At 40.0% G+C, this 22,866-nt stretch overlaps 1 protein-coding gene across 1 annotated transcript in view; it reads left to right on the top strand.

Annotated features, from left to right (window-relative positions):
- Positions 1 to 22,866, top strand: part of LOC137614375 (telomerase RNA component interacting RNase-like) — a 36,628-nt gene that overhangs the window by 9,882 nt on the left and 3,880 nt on the right. Inside the window, exons 2-3 of the mRNA XM_068344162.1 lie at positions 5,228 to 5,471; positions 19,185 to 19,262. Coding sequence (XP_068200263.1) covers positions 5,228 to 5,471; positions 19,185 to 19,262 — 322 coding nt within the window. The remainder of the gene's footprint in view (positions 1 to 5,227; positions 5,472 to 19,184; positions 19,263 to 22,866) is intronic.

Genomic DNA, 22,866 nt, shown 5'->3' with positions numbered 1-22,866 from the left:
GAAAGGTTCGAGCCACTACAATCAGCCTCCTTTAAAGATCTCACTTTAAAGACTCTTTTCCTCGTCTGCTTAGCAACAGCTAAAAGAGTCAGTGAGATACACGCCTTCAGCAGGAACATCGGATTTTCATCTGAAACGGCTACATGTTCTTTACAGCTTGGTTTTCTAGCCAAAAACGAACTACCTTCTCGTCCTTGGCCGAAATCGTTCGATATTCCAAGCCTTTCTAGTTTGGTTGGAAATGAACTAGAAAGAGTCTTATGCCCTGTTAGAGCTCTTAAGTTCTATTTAAGACGAACTAAACCTTTACGAGGACAGTCAGAAGCTTTATGGTGTGCTATTAAGAAACCTTCTTTACCTATGTCAAAGAATGCAGTTTCCTATTATATCAGACTGTTGATACGAGAAGCTCATTCCCATCTGAATGAGGAAGACCATGCTTTTCTGAAGGTAAGGACTCATGAAGTTAGAGCTGTCGCAACTTCAGTGGCCTTCAAACAAAACAGATCTCTGCAGAGTATAATGGACGCAACCTATTGGAGAAGCAAGTCAGTGTTCGCGTCTTTTTATCTTAAAGATGTCCAGTCTCTTTACGAGAACTGCTACACCCTGGGACCATTCGTAGCAGCGAGTGCAGTAGTGGGTGAGGGCTCAACCACTACATTCCCCTAATTCCATAACCTTTTTTAATCTTTCTCTTGAAATGTTTTTTATTGTTGTTTTTGGGTTGTCCAAAAGGCTAAGAAGCCTTTCGCATCCTGGTTGATTTGGCGGGTGGTCAAATTCTTTTCTTGAGAAGCGCCTAGATTAGAGGTTTTGATGAGGTCCTTTAGTATGGGTTGCAACCCTTGATACTTCAGCTCCTAGGAGTCGCTCAGCATCTTATGAGGATCGCGAGGCTCAGTAAGGAAGACGTACTTAAAAAGGCAGAGTAATTGTTCAAGTCTACTTCCTTACCAGGTACTTATTTATTTTATGTTTGTTATTTTGAATAACTGCTAAAATGAAATACAAAATACTTAGCTCATAATAATGTAAACATGTAATGCTGGTCTCTACCCACCCCCCTGGGTGTGAATCAGCTTATATGATCACCGGCTAAGTTTAATATTGAAAAATGTTATTTTTATTAATAAAATAAATTTTTGAATATACTTACCCGGTGATCATATATTAAAGGACCCTCCCTTCCTCCCCAATAGAGACCCAGTGGACCGAGGAGAAAATTGGTTCTGTGTTTACATGGAGTACTTGAGTACCTGCTCGACAGATGGCGCTGTTGATGTACACCCCCACCTGTATAGCGATCGCTGGCGTATTTTGTCCTTAGGTTTTTCTGTCGGGCAGCAGAGCTGACAGCTTATATGATCACCGGGTAAGTATATTCAAAAATTTATTTTATTAATAAAAATAACATATTAAGGCTGTTAGAGCAATTTAAAAAAAAAATATACTGCAAACTGCTTGAAAAAGAATAACCCCTGGCGGTTAAGGGTTGGAAATTTCCAAATACCCTGGGGGTAAAAGGGTTAACAGTGCATCAAACGTTTGTTACGGGGATTGAGTGGGCCACACGATTTTTAGATGGAGCAAAACAATATCATGGGAACAGGGTGAACAGCAATTGGAAAATATTGTATGTTCAAAATATAGAGAAGAAGATAAAAATATGCTTCATGTGTGATGGATTTTGAGTAATATTAGTTAATGGCAGAAAATAAAGCAAAAAAGTAAAGTTATGATAGATGGATATATCCTGAGTTGATTTAAAGGGAAAAATCTTAGCTGATAAGATGTTGGGATTGACCTACTGTTTATCATATTGGCTAATGCAGATGGGAATGATTAAATATCTGGTATTTTATGATATAATTTTAGCTCAGAATTGATTTGGTTTCAACAGGTGGTTTAAACAGGTTTACAGTCCTGAAGTGCACAAAGTGCAGCACATTTCCGGATAAGGTTGAACAACCCCTTTTGTTCACTGCCAGTACCTCCCATCTAAGGACTGAACCTCCACTTTTAGAATAAACCCAAAGTCTGTTATGTATCTCACCTCAAACCAACCCCATTTTCTTGTTCCTATTGCCAAAGGAGCATAATACCAAACTAGTACAGCACAGTACGTAGAGTGGTGGGAAAATGAAGCACACGACTCCCAAACCTAGTTTCAAGTTTCGGCTGTTTACAGATTTCTGGGAGGATATCCACATAAAAGTATTTGCAATCTTATTCTGGAAGAAATGCAAATCACATGTAATATTTTGTTTTTATTATTGCAGTGTCATCATTACTGTATTAGTATAATTATTATTAGTAGTAATATTATTGCACACTTTATGGCAAAGCAGAATACTGCAAGGTCAAGTTCGGGAAAGTAAAGACTAAACTATGAAAGAGGAACGGCCCTAAAAATCAAACGAATGTAGTTTGAATAACTAATGAAATGAAATGAACAACGAACCTAAGGTATAAATCAAAACTTATGCCAACTTCCTCAAAAAAAAAAGAAGTTTGAAACTTCATAAATTTCCCTGATTATACTATTTGATTTAGAAATCATTCATCAATTTTGTTGCAGCAGAAATATAGAGTAAAAAATACAGTACTGTATACTGCACTGTATTGAGCATAATAAAAGAAAAGTCAGGACTTATGATTAACTGTATGCATGTCAGTCTGTTTTCCAGTTAAGCCTACCCATTGCGTGAGAGATCCCCCTTGACTAAGGAAGGATGTCACATTTAACTCTTCCAATTGCTTACCTGTTGGGAAGTGACTGTTAGTTGAGTTTCATTGCACGATAATAGTATAATAGTTTGTCTCAGGGTTGTGAAGAATACAATTACCTGTGATAAAAGATACAGTAGTGATTCATAAAATTCGTCATAAAGGTCTTGGAATATTATGACGATGTCTTTTGCTTCGAGATGGAGGAAGTGAGCTTAACTTCTTCCTTTCGTTCTTTGAGTGCTCATGCTATCACTACTCCTGCACTTACTGCCCTATCTTGGTCCCCAGGGATTATGCCTCGGAAGCAGGGAGCCCTTGGAGCTACGTCAGTACGCTTTTCAGGTTCTGGTGGTGTGTACGGTTCCCCCGTGTTTGCTGCAACATATCGGAAGGGGAACCTTTTCTCTTCTTTGGGTGGACATCCTTGTATTTGTGGGTACAATGGTCAGAGGGAGACGAACTTGGCTCCAGCTAAAAGGAGGGTGTCTGATGAGCAGGACTTTGGTGCCTCTCGAGGGCCCATGTCATCCCCAGCGATGGCCTGGTCGGATCTGGCTATAGATTGAGTTGACGATCAGATCTGTGGATCTTAGAACTCTCGGTTCCAGTCGGTCATAAAAGATCTTGTCCCCTCCACTCTTGAGGCAGAAAGGTTATTTGCAAACTTGCGGCATCAGCACCTCTTCAAGCAGATAGTCTCCTGACTTGACCAGTTGTCTGTTGCAGTCAAATGGGGTTATTGACCCTGGAGTCTCTGGAGAAGTACAGTAGTTTTGTACTGTCTGGTTGAAAGTAGTGACCTTCCTGGCACCAGTCAGCAACTAGTATGTCACCTGAATATTTTAAGGGCAGAGATGCCTTGGTCTCTCCATTCTCAAAACAAGTTAGCTCAGAGGCAACTCTGTCCTTTCGGAATTCGTTGGTGCGGGGTTCGGCAAGGAAGGCGTCCAGGCCTCCTCGACGTTGATCAGGACCACTCATAACTTTCTGAAAGGAGCCGGTGCATGCACAGCACTTTTGTGTCACCTAACCTGTTTCTTTTCCCCTATTTCTTTTGAGCAAAGCATTACTTGTTGGATTTGACTTCGTGCTGGTAAACACACTTCTGATCTCCATTCTTAGAAAACCAGAGAAGTTTGTCCCCTATCCTCCTTAGATAAGTGGAATAGATACCAAGCTGTGGGTCATCATACATCAGATACATTATTGCAGACTGCTATCCCCTTCGGCGGAAGGGACCCCTCTTTAGACCACATAATCTTCTTGAACAAGCAAGACCCTATCAGCATATTTATCCCTATGATATCCAGATAGGAGGTTGCTGGAGTCATCTATGCTCCCGTACAGGACCAGGTAGATTTACATTTCCAAGGAAGAAAAAGAACCAGTTCAGTTTTGGGGTTACTATCATCCCACCAACCAATGATTCTCACCACTTAATGGATGAAAAGTTTCTATATGAGTAGGAACAAATAATAAATTTTAAAAGTGAATTGTTCCGGCGTAGATACAAACCCTCTGCTATTTGTAGGGTATACTTTCGGTGCAGCTGAAAGACTACCCTATAAATAGCTCCAGGTTTGTATACTAGGAAAAATACAAATTACTTACAAATTTGTTATTTTTATTTTTCTTACCTATTAATCTAAGTCATTTAGATTAAACTCCCCACCTCAGCCGCCCCTCTTTGTCTTGAGTTGAAAGGTCATAAGTGAAGAGCTTTTTACAGGTGGGGGAGGGACTTCTTGCCCTCGCTCATCACCTGTTGTTAACGATTTCGACAGCTGCTCCACCTCACGCTGAAAAATTTTTCCCTACCTAAAGGACTCGGGGGGGGGGGGGGGGGGGTTAAAGCTAGAAAAAATACAAATAACAGATACTGGTACTTAGAAAAAAAATTAACACAATGCCAGGCTTACTAAGTTTTTATTATTTAGCTAATCTGGCCACACACATCATTGATATTCGGTACACTAGAGTATATTGTGATTTTATATTACACGATGTCAGGCTTATTAAATTTTATTGTTTAGCTAATCCGGCAACACACGTCATTGATATTCGGTACACTAGAGTATATCGTAACTTCATATTGCACTTTAAATACTAAAAATGAAATTCAGTGATAAACTAGATTAATTAAAGTACAACTCGGTTGAGTCCCTTGTCAGGCTGGGAGGAACGTAGAGAGGAGAGGTCCCCTTTTGTGTTTCATTTGTTTGATGTCGGCTACCCCCCAAAATTGGGGGAAGTGCCTTGGTATATGTAAGTACAAAAAGAACCCAAACTTCTGAATATTATTACGTAAATATGTATAACCTACTTGTATAACTTAGACAGTACTATTGAGTTGCTGTTTATGCTGTATTTACCTTGCTGAAGAATTTATTACTGGAATGTCTAGCCAATTAGTAATACATCGGTATGATAATGTACCCCATGTTATAATTGATGCGTCATGAATAGCCGTTATAATTTCCTTTTATCTTTGCAGCAATCAAGAAGACTCGAGACAACCAGCGAATATTTTCCGAAATGACGGATCGTTTATGGAAATATTTAAAAAAATGCAGCAACGGGGTCAAGTGGGGATTAAAAAAGAAGAAAGTGATAGCAAGTCGAGCGAAGAGGGCTCAGCAGCAGCAGCAGCAGCATCACCTGCGAAAGAGGCCGGAGATGCCACCTCGGCGAAGGAACAACTACCGTTGACGTCGACTAAGAAACCCATCATTAGTCTTGTAAGGCCAGGCTAAATGATCATTATGCTTCTGTTATTCAGTTTGGGGGTTGTTCTTTCTCTTCTCTTACCGTGTTTCGAACCAAATACTGCACGTACTGTATATTAATTTTCCACCTCTGTGAACTTTTTTTTTTATGTTTATTTAATTCTTTTTAATGTTGCTACAGTATAGGATTTCTTTATAATGGGTGTAGGGGGTTCGAAACTTCTCCAAAAGCAGGGAAATTGATTAGTGGCATAAACAGTAGTGTTGATTTTTCAAGGTAGTACTAAATGGAAGACAGCCTGTGAATAGTGGTTTTCACACGCCCCTGTTGTATACACGACACCCACAAGGTGATCGCGCGAGGGTAGTAACCTCTGCATTCCATGCTTTTATCTTTCTCTAGTATATTTAGAAGATTTATATTAGAAAAGTGTAAAGAAGGACTTTTTTCACCGGGCGTCACAGGTCTCTTCCCAGAAATAGATTTTTCCTTTGTCAAAATCCCTTTTTGACTAAAGAATCATTGAAGTATTTAAGAGGATATGAAGTTCCATGTGTATTCTCATTGCTGAGCTTTACTCTGTTTTTGTGATAAGCAAAGACGACTTGTAGCATTTCATAGTTTTACAATTCTGGTACGCTTTGAGAACAAGTTCTTATACGCCAGGCATCTGAAAGTATAAATGAATAGGTGTTTGGGTCAAATTATTTACGATGTTAGGGTAGAAATTCATTGATCTTTTTTTTTCTGTAGATGTATGTAGTTATAATAGGAATTGAATGTTAAACCCTGTGAGGATCTGATAATGCACTTTGTCGTCGTCTGCTCATTGTAAACAAGTGCTACGTAGAAAATGTCATCAGCTTTCTAATGCAGATTTCAGCTTCTTATCTTTGTTAATTTTGCTACGAGATGCCAGCAGAAGTAGGTTGACACATGACATTGCTCCTTGGCTAAAAGTATGAGCCTGACAATGATTTTTTGATGTCCAGGATCACCAGATGGTTAATACTTTTGCATTTAGAAGGGATGCAAAAAAATCATTTTTTCTTGGAAGGCATTTGCTGTTTACCTTGCTTAAATTTTTGTTATCCAAGGGGTCAATTTCTGTAAGCAATTCAAATAGCCTATAGGAACCTCCTTTATAGCACTGATAATTTTTTTTATTTAACTGGTATTGGGAGGTACTGTCTGTGTTTTTGTAGAAATTTCTAGTTATGCACTGGCTTCATCTGTTTGCTTGTGGAGTGGTCTGTTGTGATTCATACAGTATTTGTTCCTATGCAAATGTAAACCCTTGTCATTTATAGGGGTTTACTCCTTCGCTGTTTTCCCACGACCAGAGAAGGGAGTGTCCAGGAACACAATCTCTTTGTAGTTACGAGAAGTAATTGTAAGAGCACAGAGATCTTTGGGAGAAGCATTTGCTTGGGCCCCTTCCAGGCCCATAACATTTGTGGTGTTGCTGCAACCCTGGCGTTCCGCAAAAACCATTCTGTATCACAAATTCTTAGCTCTGGTGTTTGGAAGAGGCAGACCATCTTCACTTCACACTACTTGAATGACTGCACCCACTGATCACTAGATTCATTCTCATTGGACCCTGTGATGGCTGCACAACAAGTAGTTTAGAACATATGCCTTTGCAGGACGGCTAATATGTGGTCACGCAATTAGTTATTTCCAACATAAATGTGGTTTGAGAGTAGTATGAATGGGCCTTCTTTCCTCTCTTCCAACCTTCCCTCTCTTCCAATCTTCCCTCTCTTGCGATTACAAGCATGGAAGACTATATATGCAGGTGAGAATAACCTTGTGACTTTGTTTTAATTGAACATATTAGAATTCTGTATATGAATTTGTTCATAACAAAATACTATTGTTGGATTGTGGTTCAATCTTTTACTTTAATCATGAGGCTGACATCAGGACCTTGCCTCTCAATCAAGTAGGTCATGATAGTCTTTTTATCCTGGCTTCAAGGTCATATAGACATCCAATCTAGCTCTGGAACTTTCTCCCCCCCTAAGGAAGACTATAAAATGGAGAAGGTTTGTTTTCCCATAGGAACAAACAACAAATTTTCCAATATTAAACTTACCCGATAATCATGTAGCTGTCAACTCCGTTGCCCGACAGAATTCTATGGAGGGATACGCCAGCTATCACAATACTAGAAGGGGGTGTATTTACCAGCGCCACCTGTGGCCAGGTACTCAAGTACTTCTTGTTGACACCTCCTCAATTATTCCTCTGTCGTGCTTCCGGCAAGACGTTCTGGGATACGCTTATGTTCTTGGAGTATTTTCACGACTTTGGTGAAGTATTTCTCTTTGATTTCGGCTGTCGCTTTACTGGAAACTTCTATATTAGCTTAGTTAGCTTTTGGAATTAATTTGATTAATTATGGTGACGAGAGAGTATGAACTCTCGTTCACCTTTCAATGGCCGACCCTTCCCTTAGACGGAAGTGTTGGTGTCTAAGAGAGTATTGACTCTCTTTCTTAATTTTGCTTAACAAAAGTTATAGATTTTTTTTTTTTTATATCTCTCCGCCTCTTATAGGCCTCTTCGATTAACTTCCTTTTATTATAAACTCATTAAAATTAATTTTTATATTTGTTTATATTCGACCTTCCTAATAGTAGGCGGTCTTTTACCGAAGTTAATAAATTTTGAGCCCGTCATTTCGGTTTTACCTGTTAACATATTATGCTATTTCCGCCACAGAGTTTGAAAGAATTTCTTTGATAGTCTCATACTGTTTTCAAAGTTGAACTAACGTTTTGTTTTGTCTCTGCAGTTGTTGACGTTCAGAACGTTCAACTTGCACTCTATCGTTACGATAGAGAAAGAATGTTCACGGTTTCACGTTGCAGTAAGAGTAACCGTGTCTAGCGTTTTGTTCATTCTTTCTTAACTTAATGGTTTTGATCCTAATAAAGGAACTTTTCAGTTTTTTCCTTTAACAATAATATGTTTTAACGATATATATGATTGGGCTCTTCTCTCAGGTTCTAAGTCAGAGAGAGAGAGAGAGAGAGAGATAGAGACGGAGGGAGAAAGAGGATAAACGTTTCTTTCAAGCCTGCCAGGCGTACGAGTAACGTCGTTATCGTTTTTGCTCTTCTCCCTAGTCTCTTTAGGGGAAGAAACTAAACGTTTCTAGAGTGATCTAGTGTTTAGTCTCTTTCCAGCCACTGAATTATCTTTCATTAGATTTTTCTGTTACATTGTAATTCTGTTTTCGCAATTACTAACTTTGAGAAAGGATAGAATTGCGTATTTCAGGTACAAACCACTTAAAGTTTCGAGTTCAGTGAAATAAGTGCAAACAGAAATCAAAGTGATAAGTGATTAGTGCGTGAGGGTACTTTTGTGCGCGCCAGTCGTCCTCCCAGTCCGGGACCTCTTGCAAGCTCCCAAGCCCAGGGGAGAAGCAATGTCGAAGGGCATAAGGGTTCAGCAGGCCTTGATCGGCGCACAGAAGTATCCTCGGTGGTTGTGGGCGTGTCTTACCGAGACCGTCACTCCCACCAGCAGACGATTGAGCCCTTATTTTGCTCGTCTGCAGAAGAGATTAGGGGAGAAAATAAAGGCAGAGTAACGCTGGTCTCAGGTCTCAAGACCTCTTAAACGTTAAGTCCAGACCTATGCCAGACGTACGAAGTTAAAGTTCACAACCCGAATGCAGTCATTGGGTTAGCTCTGACTCTCCTCAGTCATCAGTTGATTACACTCCGCCTAAGAGGAGTAAGGTTCTGCCGCAACAGATCTCTGCTGTTAAGGCTTTACCTCAGCAGACCTTAGTGTCTGCCGACCCCAAGTTGACTCTACTGCAGTCCATACAGTCACAACTTTCGGTCTTGATGCGTGAGTGTCGGGCTGAGAGTGTTGCGCCTCCGCCTCCGCCTACACTCCCCCCCGCCTATGATCGCTCCGCCTGATCGCAGTACCATCTGCCAGGCGTACGATGTTGTGAACTCTACTACAGTCCATGCAAGCACAGCTTTCGGACTTGATGCGTGAGTGTCGGGCTGAGAGTGTTGCTCCTCCGCCTCCGCCTACACTCCCTCCACCTACACTCGCTCCGCCTGATCGCAGTACCATCTGCCAGGCGTACGATGTTGTGGACTCTACTACAGTCCATGCAAGCACAGCTTTCGGACTTGATGCGTGAGTGTCGGGCTGAGAGTGTTGCTCCTCCGCCTCCGCCTACACTCCCTCCACCTACACTCGCTCCGCCTGATCGCAGTACCACCTGCCAGGCGTACGATGTTGTGGACTCTACTACAGTCCATGCAAGCACAGCTTTCGGACTTAATGCGTGAGTGTCGGGCTGAGAGTGTTACTCCTCCGCCTCCGCCTACACTCCCTCCGCCTTCGCTCGCTCCGCCTGATCGCAGTACCACCTGCCAGGCGTACGATGTTGAGCCACGTGCTGAGTTTGCTGTTCCCTGTGGTGTTCAGCCTCCGCCTTCCTTAAGGCAACCTTTACAATGGGATCAGGAGGATTATACCTCTCTTCCTCCGCCTCCACTTGCTGCTCCACCAGTGATGCAACACTCGGTTGAGGTATAACAACCTCTCCCGTCCATGAGTCAGTCTCCTCAGCTCTCGCTGCAGCGAGCTCAACCCTCCACAAGGCAAGCACCACAACACCTTAGCCTTGCGCCTCAGGAGCCTCAGCTTGCGAGACATTTACCTTGTTCTGCGCAGCCTCTTCCTCATCGCGCTCCGCTCACACCACAGGAACTGGAACTTGCTACTCCGCTTCCGCCAACCGCTCAGCAAGCGCAACCCTTGGGTTCAACCACTCATGCTAGGAGTCAGCCTCCTCCACCCATGCGCCTTCCTTCTGCTTGTCTTTTATTCAGCCTTTGCAGACTGAGCCTCAGGTGTTCCCTCAACGGAGTCTTGAAGAGGAAACCACAACTATTGTTGTTCCAGCTCGTTCTGACTCTGCTGTTCAGCATACCTTACCTCCATTTTCATACCATGGTTTAAACCCCATGCAAGCATGCATAAAGCACTCTAGCACTGGTCATGGAATTTCTGAGAAATGTTTAACGCCATGCACACGCTCTGCTTTCCTTACAGCAGGCTCTGCTTACAGCAGGCTCTGCTTACTACATGCTCAGCATACAGCATGCTCTGCATTCAGCATGCTCTGCATACAACATGCTCTGCATACAGCATGCTCTGCTTTCAGCATGCTCTGCATACAAGCATACTCTGCATACATCATGCTCTGCATACCTTACCGCATGCTTCTCAACACATCTTGGGTTGTTGCCAACTCACTAGACTGTCAAGCAGTTTCATAACGTTGCCTTCTAGTCTGCTGCTTTTGCACCAGTGAACCCTCACTCAGAGAACTTAGCTTTTCTAGGATAAGGTCCCTGTAGATGAGAAAGTTCTTTTCTCCCTCCTTCTGATATTCCCTTGAGGACTCTGTCATTTGGAGGGAGCCTTTAGCTGCATAACCTCTTATGGACTTTTATTTAAGCATAACATGCTTACAGGGAAGGTAATGGTTCCACTTCAGTCGCTAATCCCGTCTGTTACCACACCTGCTCCCATAGACCTTGAGCTGTGTTGCATGACATGCAGTCCAAGCTTAGTCCTTGTTAGAGGATTTTTTGTTTACGGAGTCAATGTGTCACGGGGAAGACGTTCAACAACCAACAGAAGTGACTTGTTGTGACGCAGTGCGGCAACCTCAGCAACCCGTTAAGGAGTTGTCTGTACGACCCAGACAGTCTAGACAGATTCGGGTTGTCACTGTACTTCCTCGCTTGCCCATGATTGACAGTTTACAGACTGTGCAGCAGTATCATGATCTTGTGTCCGGCTCCGTCAGACGACTGGCTTTTAAGAGCTCCCACAAGTCGTCGCTGTCTGGAGATTTTCAAATGGACTATGGATCTGACCAAGGAACTGGGCCTCCTGGTCAATTTTGAGGAGTCTCAGCTCGTTCCATCCCTGACCATTGTCTCCTTGGGTATGGATCTTCAGAGTCGAGCTTTTCGGACTTGTCTGTCGGCCCCAAGGATCTTCCAAGCCCTAGAATGCATCCAGAGCATGCTGAGAAGGAACCGATGCTTAGTCAGGCAGTGGATGAGTCTAACAGGGACACTTTCATCGCTGGCCCTGTTCATCGAGTTAGGGAGACTCCACCTCCGCCCCCTTCAGTATCATCTAGCTGCTCACTGGATAAAGGACATGACGCTAGAGACGGTCTCAGTTCCTGTTTCCGAAGAGATGAGGTCTACTCTAACGTGGTGGAAGAACAGCATTCTTCTCAAGGAAGGTCTACCATTGGCTGTTCAGACCCCCGACCACCGTCTCTTCTCGGACGCATCGGACACGGGCTGGGGTGCGACACTGGACGGACAGGAATGCTCGGGAACATGGAATCAGGAGCAAAGGACACTTCACATCTATTGCAAGGAGTTGTTGGCAGTTCATCTGGCCTTGATAAACTTCAAGTCCCTCCAGCTAAACAAGGTGGTGGAGGTGAACTCCGACAACACCACAGCCTTGGCTTACTTCTCCAAGCAGGGAGGGACTCATTCGAGGAAGTTGTTCGAGATCGCAAGGGACCTCCTCATTTGGTCAAAAGATCGAAAGCTCACGCTGGTAACGAGGCTCATTCAGGGCGATATGAATGTCATGGCAGATCGCCTCAGCCGGAAGGGTCAGGTCTTCCCCACAGAGTGGACCCTTCACAAGAATGTTTGCAGCAGACTTTGGGCCCTGTGGGGTCAGCCAACCATAGATCTATTCGCTACCTCGATGACCAAGAGGCTCCTCTTGTATTGTTCTCCGATTCCAGACCCAGCAGCAGTTCGCGTGGATGCCTTTCTGCTGGATTGGTCCCATCTCGACCTGTATGCATTCCCGCCGTTCAAGATTGTCAACAGGGTACTTCAGAAGTTCGCCTCTCACAAAGGGACACGGCTGACGTTGGTTGCTCCCCTCTGGCCCGCGAGAGAATGGTTCACCGAGGTACTGCAATGGCTGGTCGACGTTCCCAGGACTCTTCCTCTAAGAGTGGACCTTCTGCGTCAACCTCACGTAAAGAAGGTACACCCAAACCTCCACGCTCTTCGTCTGACTGCCTTCAGACTATCGAAAGACTCTCAAGAGCTAGAGGCTTTTCGAAGGAGGCAGCCAGAGCGATTGCCAGAGCAAGGACGACATCCACTCTCAGAGTCTATCAGTCTAAATGGGAAGTCTTCCGAAGCTGGTGCAAGGCCAATGCAGTTTCCTCATCCAGTACCACTGTAACCCAGATTGCTGACTTCCTGTTACATCTAAGGAACGTAAGATCCCTATCAGCTCCTACGATCAAGGGTTACAGAAGTATGTTGGCAGCGGTTTTCCGCCACAGAGGCTTGGATCTTTCCTCCAACAAAGATCTACAGGACCTCCTTAGGTCTTTTGAGACCTCAAAGGAACGTCGGTTGTCCACTCCAGGCTGGAATCTAGACGTGGTCCTAAGGTTCCTAATGTCATCAGGATTTGAACCGCTCCAATCAGCCTCTTTTAAGGACCTCACATTAAAAACTCTTTTCCTCGTGTGCTTAGCAACAGGTAAAAGAGTAAGTGAGATCCACGCCTTCAGCAGGAACATAGGTTTCACATCTGAAACGGCTACATGTTCCTTGCAGCTCGGTTTTTTGGCTAAAAACGAGCTTCCTTCCCGTCCTTGGCCTAAGTCGTTCGAGATCCCAAGCCTGTCCAACATGGTGGGGAACGAACTGGAGAGAGTACTTTGCCCAGTTAGAGCTCTTAAGTACTATCTAAGAAGGTCAAAACCATTACGAGGACAATCAGAAGCCTTATGGTGTGCTATCAAGAAGCCTTCTCTACCAATGTCTAAGAACGCAGTTTCTTACTACATCAGGCTTCTGATTAGAGAAGCAAATTCTCATCTGAAGGAAGAAGACCTTGCTTTGCTGAAGGTAAGGACACATGAAGTGAGAGCTGTGGCTACTTCAGTGGCCTTCAAACAGAACCGTTCTCTGCAGAGTGTTATGGATGCAACCTATTGGAGAAGCAAGTCAGTGTTCGCATCATTCTATCTCAAAGATGTCCAGTCTCTTTACGAGTACTGCTACACCCTGGGACCATTCGTAGCAACGAATGCAGTAGTAGGCGAGGGCTCAGCCACTACATTCCCATAATCCCATAACTTTTTAACCTTTCTCTTGAATACTTTTTATGGGTTGTACGGTCGGCTAAGAAGCCTTCCACATCCTTGTTGATTTGGCGGGTGGTCAATTCTTTCTTGAGAAGCGCCGAGGTTAAAGGTTGTGATGAGGTCCTTTAGTATGGGTTGCAGCCCTGTATACTTTAGCACCTTTGAGTTGATTCAGCCTCCCAAGAGGAACGCTGCGCTCAGTAAGGAAGACGATCTTATTAAAGGCAGAGTAACGGTTCAAGTCGACTTCCTTACCAGGTACTTATTATTTCATTGTTATTGTGGATAACTGATTATATGAAATACGGGATACTTAGCTATCCTTTAGTCTTGTACACTGGTTTTTTCACCCACCCCCCTGGGTGTGAATCAGCTACATGATTATCGGGTAAGTTTAATATTGGAAAATGTTATTTTTATTAATAAAATAAATTTTTGAATATACTTACCCGATAATCATGATTTAATCGACCCTCCCTTCCTCCCCATAGAGAACCAGTGGACCGAGGAATAATTGAGGAGGTGTCAACAAGAAGTACTTGAGTACCTGGCCACAGGTGGCGCTGGTAAATACACCCCCTTCTAGTATTGTGATAGCTGGCGTATCCCTCCATAGAATTCTGTCGGGCAACGGAGTTGACAGCTACATGATTATCAGGTAAGTATATTCAAAAATTTATTTTATTAATAAAAATAACATATTTGAAAAAAGTCCTGACCATGGTCAAAGTGAGACAAACTGTTGGCCCAGCCACTTCCACCTGGAGTGGGTGAGATACCCGGCAACCTATCAATGTTATCAATTCCAATGATTTCCTTAATTCTGGTCATGGAAAAACGGCAACGGAGTAAATCCCTATAAGTGACTCTGGTTTATATAGCTAGTAAAAGTGCAAATTGCTTTAAACATTTGTAGTTTTTTGGAATAGTTCATTAGACTCTCTCTCTCTCTCTCTCTCTCTCTCTCTCTCTCTCCTCTCTCTCTCTCTCTCTCTCTCTCTCTCTCCCTCTCTCTCTCCTCTCTCTCTCTCTCTCTCTCTCTCATATTGTTGCCTTTGTGAAAATGCTGAATTATATCTTTCAGTTGTATAGGAAAGACATTTTATGGGTTACAGTATTTTGTTGAAGGGAACGTTGCAATTCCTATTTGTAGAGCTCCATCACACCCTTTGTTTATGCTTCAAAATTCTTTGGTTCAAGTTCTCTTGCTGGAAGAATTACCCGAACAAACATTACTCTTATGTGCTTATTTTGTTGGGCTCATTTTTGTTTTGGCAGTTATTATATGGTATCTTTACTGTATATATAACTTTCCTCATGTTTTTTCTATAACTTACACATATGCATTTTGTTTTGTAGAAGCTTACCTGGGAATTTCATTGCCCTATATTTCATGAGAATGGAAGACCATTATGAATAGCACTACAGTATAGATAGAGTATTCTTTTTTAAAGTACCGTGCAGTACAGTAGTCATTTTCCAGCGTATTTTATCGAGATTATAATTTCTTTGTTGAAGAGAAACCATGTTGTCTTCCCACTGATACAAAAATGATGAGGCATGAACGTGCCAGCGAATATGGTTTATTCTCCTCTTTGTAGCTAAATCTTACTTTGAAAGTGGCTTTGTTGTTAAATCTTACTATGAAAAAGGCTTAGTGTTGAGAAAATGAGAAGATTGCGTTAACGTTCAAGTCTGGTTAGTTGATGTAGGCGACTGCATGTAGTAAATCTGTGTTATAGGAAGCCATAGGAGTTATGAAAAATGAGTGATTGTACTTTGTTATAGACAGAGGCAAGCAACATTGATGCTATTACATTACATACATTAACTGTGGCATGGAATACCAGCCCAAACCTAGAAAGGCCAGTCCAGTGGCTTTATCGTACCATCTAATTTTAGGTTTAATAATTACTGGTACGTACTGGTATCGTGTCAAATTGTTGTATCTTGAAGTAAACTTCACTGAACTTTAGTAAGAAAAGGAGGATGATTTGAAGATAATTATTTCACAGTCGTGCTATCAGTTCTAGCTTTATTTAAAACTTAACAAGATCAATTGGGACTCGATTGCAAGCCTATTGTGAACATTTACCGTATCGTATAGCACCATATAAATACTAACGCCATGTTTATTGAAGTTGTTTGCTGGGGATCAAAATCTGTGATAGATTACCAAACAATTCTTTACTCAAGGGGTTACTGCGCTGTAATTTTTCAGTGGCCACTTTCTTATTGGTAAGGGTAGAAGACACTCTTTAGCTATGGTAAGCAGCTCTTATGGGAGGACACTCCAATTCAAACCATTGTTCTCTAGTCTTGGGTAGTGCCATAGCCTCTGTACCATGGTCTTCCACTATATTGGGTTAGAGTTCTCTTGCTTGAGGGTACACTCGAGCTCACTATTCTATCTTATTTCTCTTCCTCTTGTTTTGTTAAAGTTTTTATAGTTTATATAGGGGAGATTTATATTGTTACTCTTAATTCTGACAATAAAACTCTATTAATAATTCATTATTAATACTATTTAATCTATAAATACATGGTAGTATTTGACCTCTTTCCTGAGTTTTTTATATCTTTATTTTCATCCCTTTGTGACAAACTTATACATAGCTGTCTTTTCAGGGATATTTAAGGACAATTGAATAGATTCTAGCTGTCTTTTCAGGGATATTTAAGGACAATTGAATAGATTCTAGCTGTCTTTTCAGGAATATTTAAGGACAATTGAATAGATTCTAGCTGTCTTTTCAGGGATATTTAAGGACAATTGAATAGATTCTAGCTGTCTTTTCAGGGATATTTAAGGACAATTGAATAGATTCTAGCTGTCTTTTCAGGGATATTTAAGGACAATTGAATAGATTCTAGCTGTCTTTACAGGGATATTTAAGGACAATTGAATAGATTCTAGCTGTCTTTACAGGGATATTTAAGGACAATTGAATAGATTCTAGCTGTCTTTACAGGGATATTTAAGGACAATTGAATAGATTCTAGCTGTCTTTTCAGGGATATTTAAGGACAATTGAATAGATTCTAGCTGTCTTTTCAGGGATATTTAAGGACAATTGAATAGATTCTAGCTGTCTTTTCAGGGATATGTAAGGACAATTGAATAGATTCTAGCTGTCTTTTCAGGGATATTTAAGGACAATTGAATAGATTCTAGCTGTCTTTTCAGGGATATTTAAGGACCGTTGAATAGATTCTGCATAGTTAATGTATTCATTTAGGTATAGTGCTCAGAGATTCGTTAATCGTGTAAATAAAACCCGATATACAGATTTCAGTGATGGGAAAAAGTCAACCTTAGAATAATTCATAACCATTTTAGGTAATACCATATGATGATGAAAAAAACCCAATCATGAATGCATCATTGTTAGTTCATTCCTTATAGATGGTCCTCAAGTTTAGCAGTATAGTTAAGATACCTTTAGGAAAATTCAGCCAATAAATTAATGATGGTGATGACTGAACTAAAATGTTAAGTTGGCTTTGTTGAACTTGATAGCTTTATTGGCTCCTTGGAGGATTAAGTTTTTATTTATTGGTTTAGTTTATAATTTGGAAGGGCACAATATATACAAACTTATAGAAACTTCATTTGCTTTTTTTTCAAAGCCTTTATTTCTAGGTTAATCATCCCGTTGTCTTGTTCGTCCACATTCCCTTTTCTATGTTTCTAGTTTATGCTCTACTTTCCTTACATTCTGTTGAATTGTTTGCCATTCAATTTTCATTTCTTATAGCAGTACTTTAGTAACTGGAATGCCTTTGACAAGTAGCTGTCGATTTTTACATGCTAATTGTATCGGTCATTATCTGGTTTTAGAGCTCGGTGCAGATATCATTTGGGTTGTTGATTCAGGTCTGACAGTATTTTATTACTTTCTTGCCAGTATTTCATTACATTCTTGCATCTACCTCTGGAACGAGTTTAGGGAACAGCAAAATTATGCCATGTTGTATTATTATTATTATTATTATTATTATTATTATTATTATTATCATTACTAGCCAAGCTACAACCCTAATTAGAAAAGCAAGATGCTATAAGCCCAAGGGCTCCAATAGGGAAAAAAATAGCCCAGTGAGGAAAGGAAATAAGGAAATACATGAATGATGAGAACAAATTAACAATAATTCATTCTAAAAACAGTAACAACGTCAAAACAGATATGTCATGTATAAGGTTAATAGGTTTTTACAGAGGCTAAATTTTGAAGTTATGGATTTTTCTAAAGTTCTTAGGAAGGTAGCTTACTGTTGTTTGGGATTTTATTTAAAAAAAAATTGAACAACAACTGGATAACCATTGTCAGGCTTTTTAATTCAGTGGCTGCATATAATTTGCTATTCTAAATGTAGATATTTCTATTGTATGTGAACTCAAAACCTAAAGTAATCTACCCACAAGTGGCTTAATACTTGATTAGAATTTAAGTATTAAATAAGAGAGCATAGTATTGTAATTGCAACACTATTGCAAAGGACCAATTACAATATTCATGCTGTATGCTATTCTAAAGTAATTGTTGAACTTGGTAACATTTGGATATTTGTGTACGGCTGTGGAATGCCTGTAGTCCAACGATACACTTGGCATCCTGTATTTTCAAGGGCTTCAAGTATCACTGCATTTCTTATACTTTCTACAGATATCAAAAGCATGGTTGTTAATTTCTCTTTTTAACATTTTGAGTAATGTGGAAAACTATACATTATTTCAGTTCCAAACTAAATTCCTAAGTAGTATTGTGTGTATTACAGCTAGTCATAGTCACAAGTCCATCTCTTTATTTTTGTGTCTTGGATATTATTTCCCCCCCGAAATTAGTCTTTGGTTTAGCAATAGAAATTAATGTGAAATATAGAAGAGAGAAATAAGTGTTCGAGAAAAAATTTTCTTTATGGATATTTAGTCTATTTTTTTTTTTATGAGGATAGATTTAAATATTTTTTGCTGAATAACCTTTGCTTGTCTTTTGAGAAATGTGCAGTACAGTACATTAGGTGTAGAGAAAAAATATAGATTTTTTTCACTGGCATGACTTTTGTTTCTGGTTACAAGTCTTGTTTCAAGTCAAGTTAATTAAGTTTCATCTTAACTTAGAGGTTTACGTAGTTCATTTTGTGTGATAGCTCGTAGGATAGACTTTCCTAATATATATTCTATTTATAATCCTTGAACCAGCTTAGAACTTGAACCCTGTTTACCAGGAAGGCCTTCAGAGAACCTGAGAGGGAGGAGGAACCTACACGTGATACTCATTATCTTGAGCTTTTTGTCTTTAGTCTTAGGCAGGCCCAAGTGGAATGGGTATTTCCACGGCCACATTTGGTTTTCTCACGCAGAAGCGTCATGGAAGGGGAGGCCAGATCGGCATTGCAGCCTCAGTTGGTGGAGGATAGGACCAACAACATAGTCAAGGTCCCCCTGGACTGGTGAGTCATTTGGGAAAAAGATGGGATCCAGTCTAATGGAGGTGAGCTTGTCTCTTCGCAGGTGGGCAAGCGACGTGGTGGCAGAGTCCTGGCCACTGGGATGGTCAAGAAGCAGCGCAAACAGCCTGTCCCTGAAAAGGTAAGCGTGCGATTATACCAGAATGACACGGGCAGTTTCCGACTTAATGACCTACTTAACTTTTGCCCTTGCCTACTTAAGGTTGAGGAAAAAAGTACCTATAAGGTATTTTAAATTGAAATACATTATATTGCATGAATCAATCAAACTTAGTCAAATTTTATCGATGTTCAGTAGTTGAGAATATGAGTAGGTCAGAAGTTGAAGACTATCTGTTTAACTTCAACTAAAAATACCAAAGTTCTTAAGAAGTGATGTTTTGTTATTGGGAAGTTTTGTGAGTTTAGTACATTTGGACAAAGCACAAATAAGTGAACTGAAGGGAATTGAGAAATAATCAACTTTTGAGATAAAACAGAGTTCAAAGCAATGCATAATGCCTGCAACCAAAGACAATTTATGAGCAGCTAACCATCATTTTTTACTTTACCAATAATGTAGACTAATTCTAAGGTTGGACATCTTATATTTAACCTGAATGTATTGATTAAGATCAGTGGGGGGAATGCTATTTGTGTGGTTAAATTTTCTTTGCTTTCTAACTTGTACATTTTAGATTTTAAAGTTATCTTCATTAAGAGGGAATTTGTTATTTGGCTTTGTTTCCACGTTACTCTTCTAATGAAAGATACTCCAAATATACAGAATGTTCACATTTCTACTTTCTTAGTAGGGAGTAATGTTTGTATTTCAGGTGTAATGCCTTTTAAACTAAAGGGGTTTAGCTTAACCTTTTGTAAACAATAAGAACATTTGCAGATCTGAACATTTATACACCAGTGTTTTTATTTCTATATGGTTGTTATTGATTGAGATCTTATAGTTAGTTCCAATGAGGTTCAAGTTGCTGCTGTCATTTTTTTGTAGTTTTTATTATATAATATATGAAAGCTCAAAAAAGCATGATTATTATTATTATTACTGTCCAAGCTACAACCCTAGTTGGAAAAGCAAAGTGCTATAAGCCCAGGGGCTCCAACAGGGAAAAATAGCCCAGTGAGGAAAGGAAATAAGGAAATAAATAAATGAAGAGAATAAATTAACAATAAATCAATCGGAAAAAAAGTAACAACGTCAAAACAGATATGTCATATATAAACTATTAACAACGTATGAGAGAGGAAGGAATTTCACAGATTGATAGGGAACGTAAATAATTTATGGAACGGCGATGATTGGCGTTAGGTAAGCGTTAATTTTTCTGTTCAAGAAGAGGTGTAAGAGAGAGTACCTTCTTGATATCAATGAGGGAGAGAGAGACTTGAATAGGCAGGTGAAGGCAGGATGATGAATTTGTAGGATTTCAACTTAATGAATTTGAAGAATTTCAATTTCATGAATTTCAATTTCATGAATTTGAAGAATTTCAATTTCATGAATTTGAAGAATTTCAATTTCATGAAGTTGAAGAATTTCAACAACAGTTTCCCTTTGCTGTGTAGAGCAACAGCCCTTCTAGTGGATTTATTCATTCTCCTGGGTCCTCTCTCACATAACTGCATTTTCCTCAGTTATGCCTTGCTTGATTCGTCCCATCTTCCACTTTGCCCAGGAGGGGCTAGTGCCTTAATGCACACGTATTACTTAAGGGCCTTTGGAGCATTCTTTTTGCCCCCAAGCTGCACTCAATATTTAGCTTTCTACAATACCTCCATTCCTACGTAATTTCTTCCATCCTCTTAACTTTTATTTCATAGTGCAACTACAGGGTTTTTCCCTAGTTGCACTTGGCTGCTTGATACCCTCACTGGCCCAAATTGATTATTTCATAAATTCATCAACCTTCTACTCTGGATCCTATTAGTCTAGAATGCAAGCCAACCCATGTTAATGACAGAGGATTCACTTCTTTGTATGTTAATGACAGGGGATTCACTTCTTTGTATGTTAATGATAGAGGATTCACTTCTTTTTATGTTAATGACAGAGGATTCACTTTGTATGTTAATGACTTAGGGTTCACTTCTTTGTATGTTAATGACAGAGGAATTGCTTCTTTGTATATTACTGACAGAAGATTCACTTCTTTGTATGTTAATGACAGAGGATTCACTTCTTTGTATGTTAAGGACAGAGGATTCACTTCTTTGTATTTTAATGACTTTGGGTTCACTTCTTTGGTTGTTAATGGCAGAGGAATCACTTCTTTGTATGTTAATGACAGAGGATTCACTTCTTTTTATATTAATGACAGAGGATTCACTTCTTTGTATTTTAATGACTTAGAGTTCACTTCTTTGTATGTTAATGACAGAGGATTCACTTCTATGTATGTTAATGACAGGATTCACTTCTTTGTTTGTTAATGACAGAGGATTAACTTCTTTGTATGTTAATGACAGAGGAATCACTTCTTTTTATGTTAATGACAGAGGATTCACTTCTTTTTATGTTAATGACAGAGGATTCACTTCTTTGTATGTTAACGACAGAGGATTCACTTCTTTGTACGTTAATGACTTAGGGTTCACTTCTTTGTATGTTAATGACAGAGGATTCACTTCTTTGTATGTTAATGACAGAGGATTCACTTCTTTGTATGTTAATGACAGAGGATTCACTTCTTTGTATGTTAATGACAGAGGATTCACTTCTTTGTATGTTAATGACAGAGGATTCACTTCTTTGTACGTTACTGACAGAGGATTCACTTCTTTGTATGTTAATGACAGAGGATTCACTTCTTTGTATGTTAATGATAGAGGATTCACTTCTTTGTACGTTACTGACAGAGGATTCACTTCTTTGTATGTTAATGACAGAGGATTCACTTCTTTGTATTTTAATGACTTAGGGTTCACTTCTTTGTATGTTAATGACAGAGGAATCTCTTCTTTTTATGTTAATGACAGAGGATTCACTTCTTTGTATGTTAATGACAGAAGATTAACTTCTTTGCTGTCCAAATTTGGGATAAATTGTCCACATATGAATGGATGAGACCAATAAGATATGAAATAGATATGTCAAAATAAAATTGGTTAAATAAACTACAAAATGAACTGATTAAGAATTTTGATTTTGACTTTCAAGAGAGATGGCAAGGGTTTCAATAAAATTCAAGGCTTTAGCTACATCAAATTTAGAAATGTTTATAAATGGGTGGCCGTTTACAAGTCTTAATGTATTGTAGATACTGATCCATTAACCCTTTTACCCCCGGGGTATTTGGAAATTTCCAACCCTTAACCCCCAGGGGGTTATTTTTTTCCCAGCACATTTTGCAGTATATTTTTTTTAAATTGCTCTAACAGCCTTAATTTTTGTCATAGAGAGGTCAGGTTGGTCTCATTCTCTTGGAAAATGCCTGAATTTTTTCAAAAAATTATCAAAAATATGAAAAAAAAAATATTTATAGCATTTTTTTGCAAGGACGTACCGGTTCATCCATGGGGGTAAAGGGATGGGTTTTGTGAAACATACCTGTACGTCCTTTGGGGGTAAAAGGGTTAATGCGATGTTCTTTTCAAAGATCATTTGTTTCTTATTTCCCTTCTTTACCTCTACCTTTTTTCATTTCTTCCATCATTCTATGCAATTTCTTGGATTTTATTTTATCGCGACAGCAGGGTTTTCCTCCCCAGTCATACTATAGAGTTGAAAG

This window comes from Palaemon carinicauda, chromosome 20 (genome assembly GCF_036898095.1).
Source record: "Palaemon carinicauda isolate YSFRI2023 chromosome 20, ASM3689809v2, whole genome shotgun sequence".
Lineage (NCBI taxonomy): Eukaryota > Metazoa > Arthropoda > Malacostraca > Decapoda > Palaemonidae > Palaemon > Palaemon carinicauda.
Note: the sequence above shows the minus strand (reverse complement) of the source record. Positions and strands in the feature narration are given on the sequence as shown.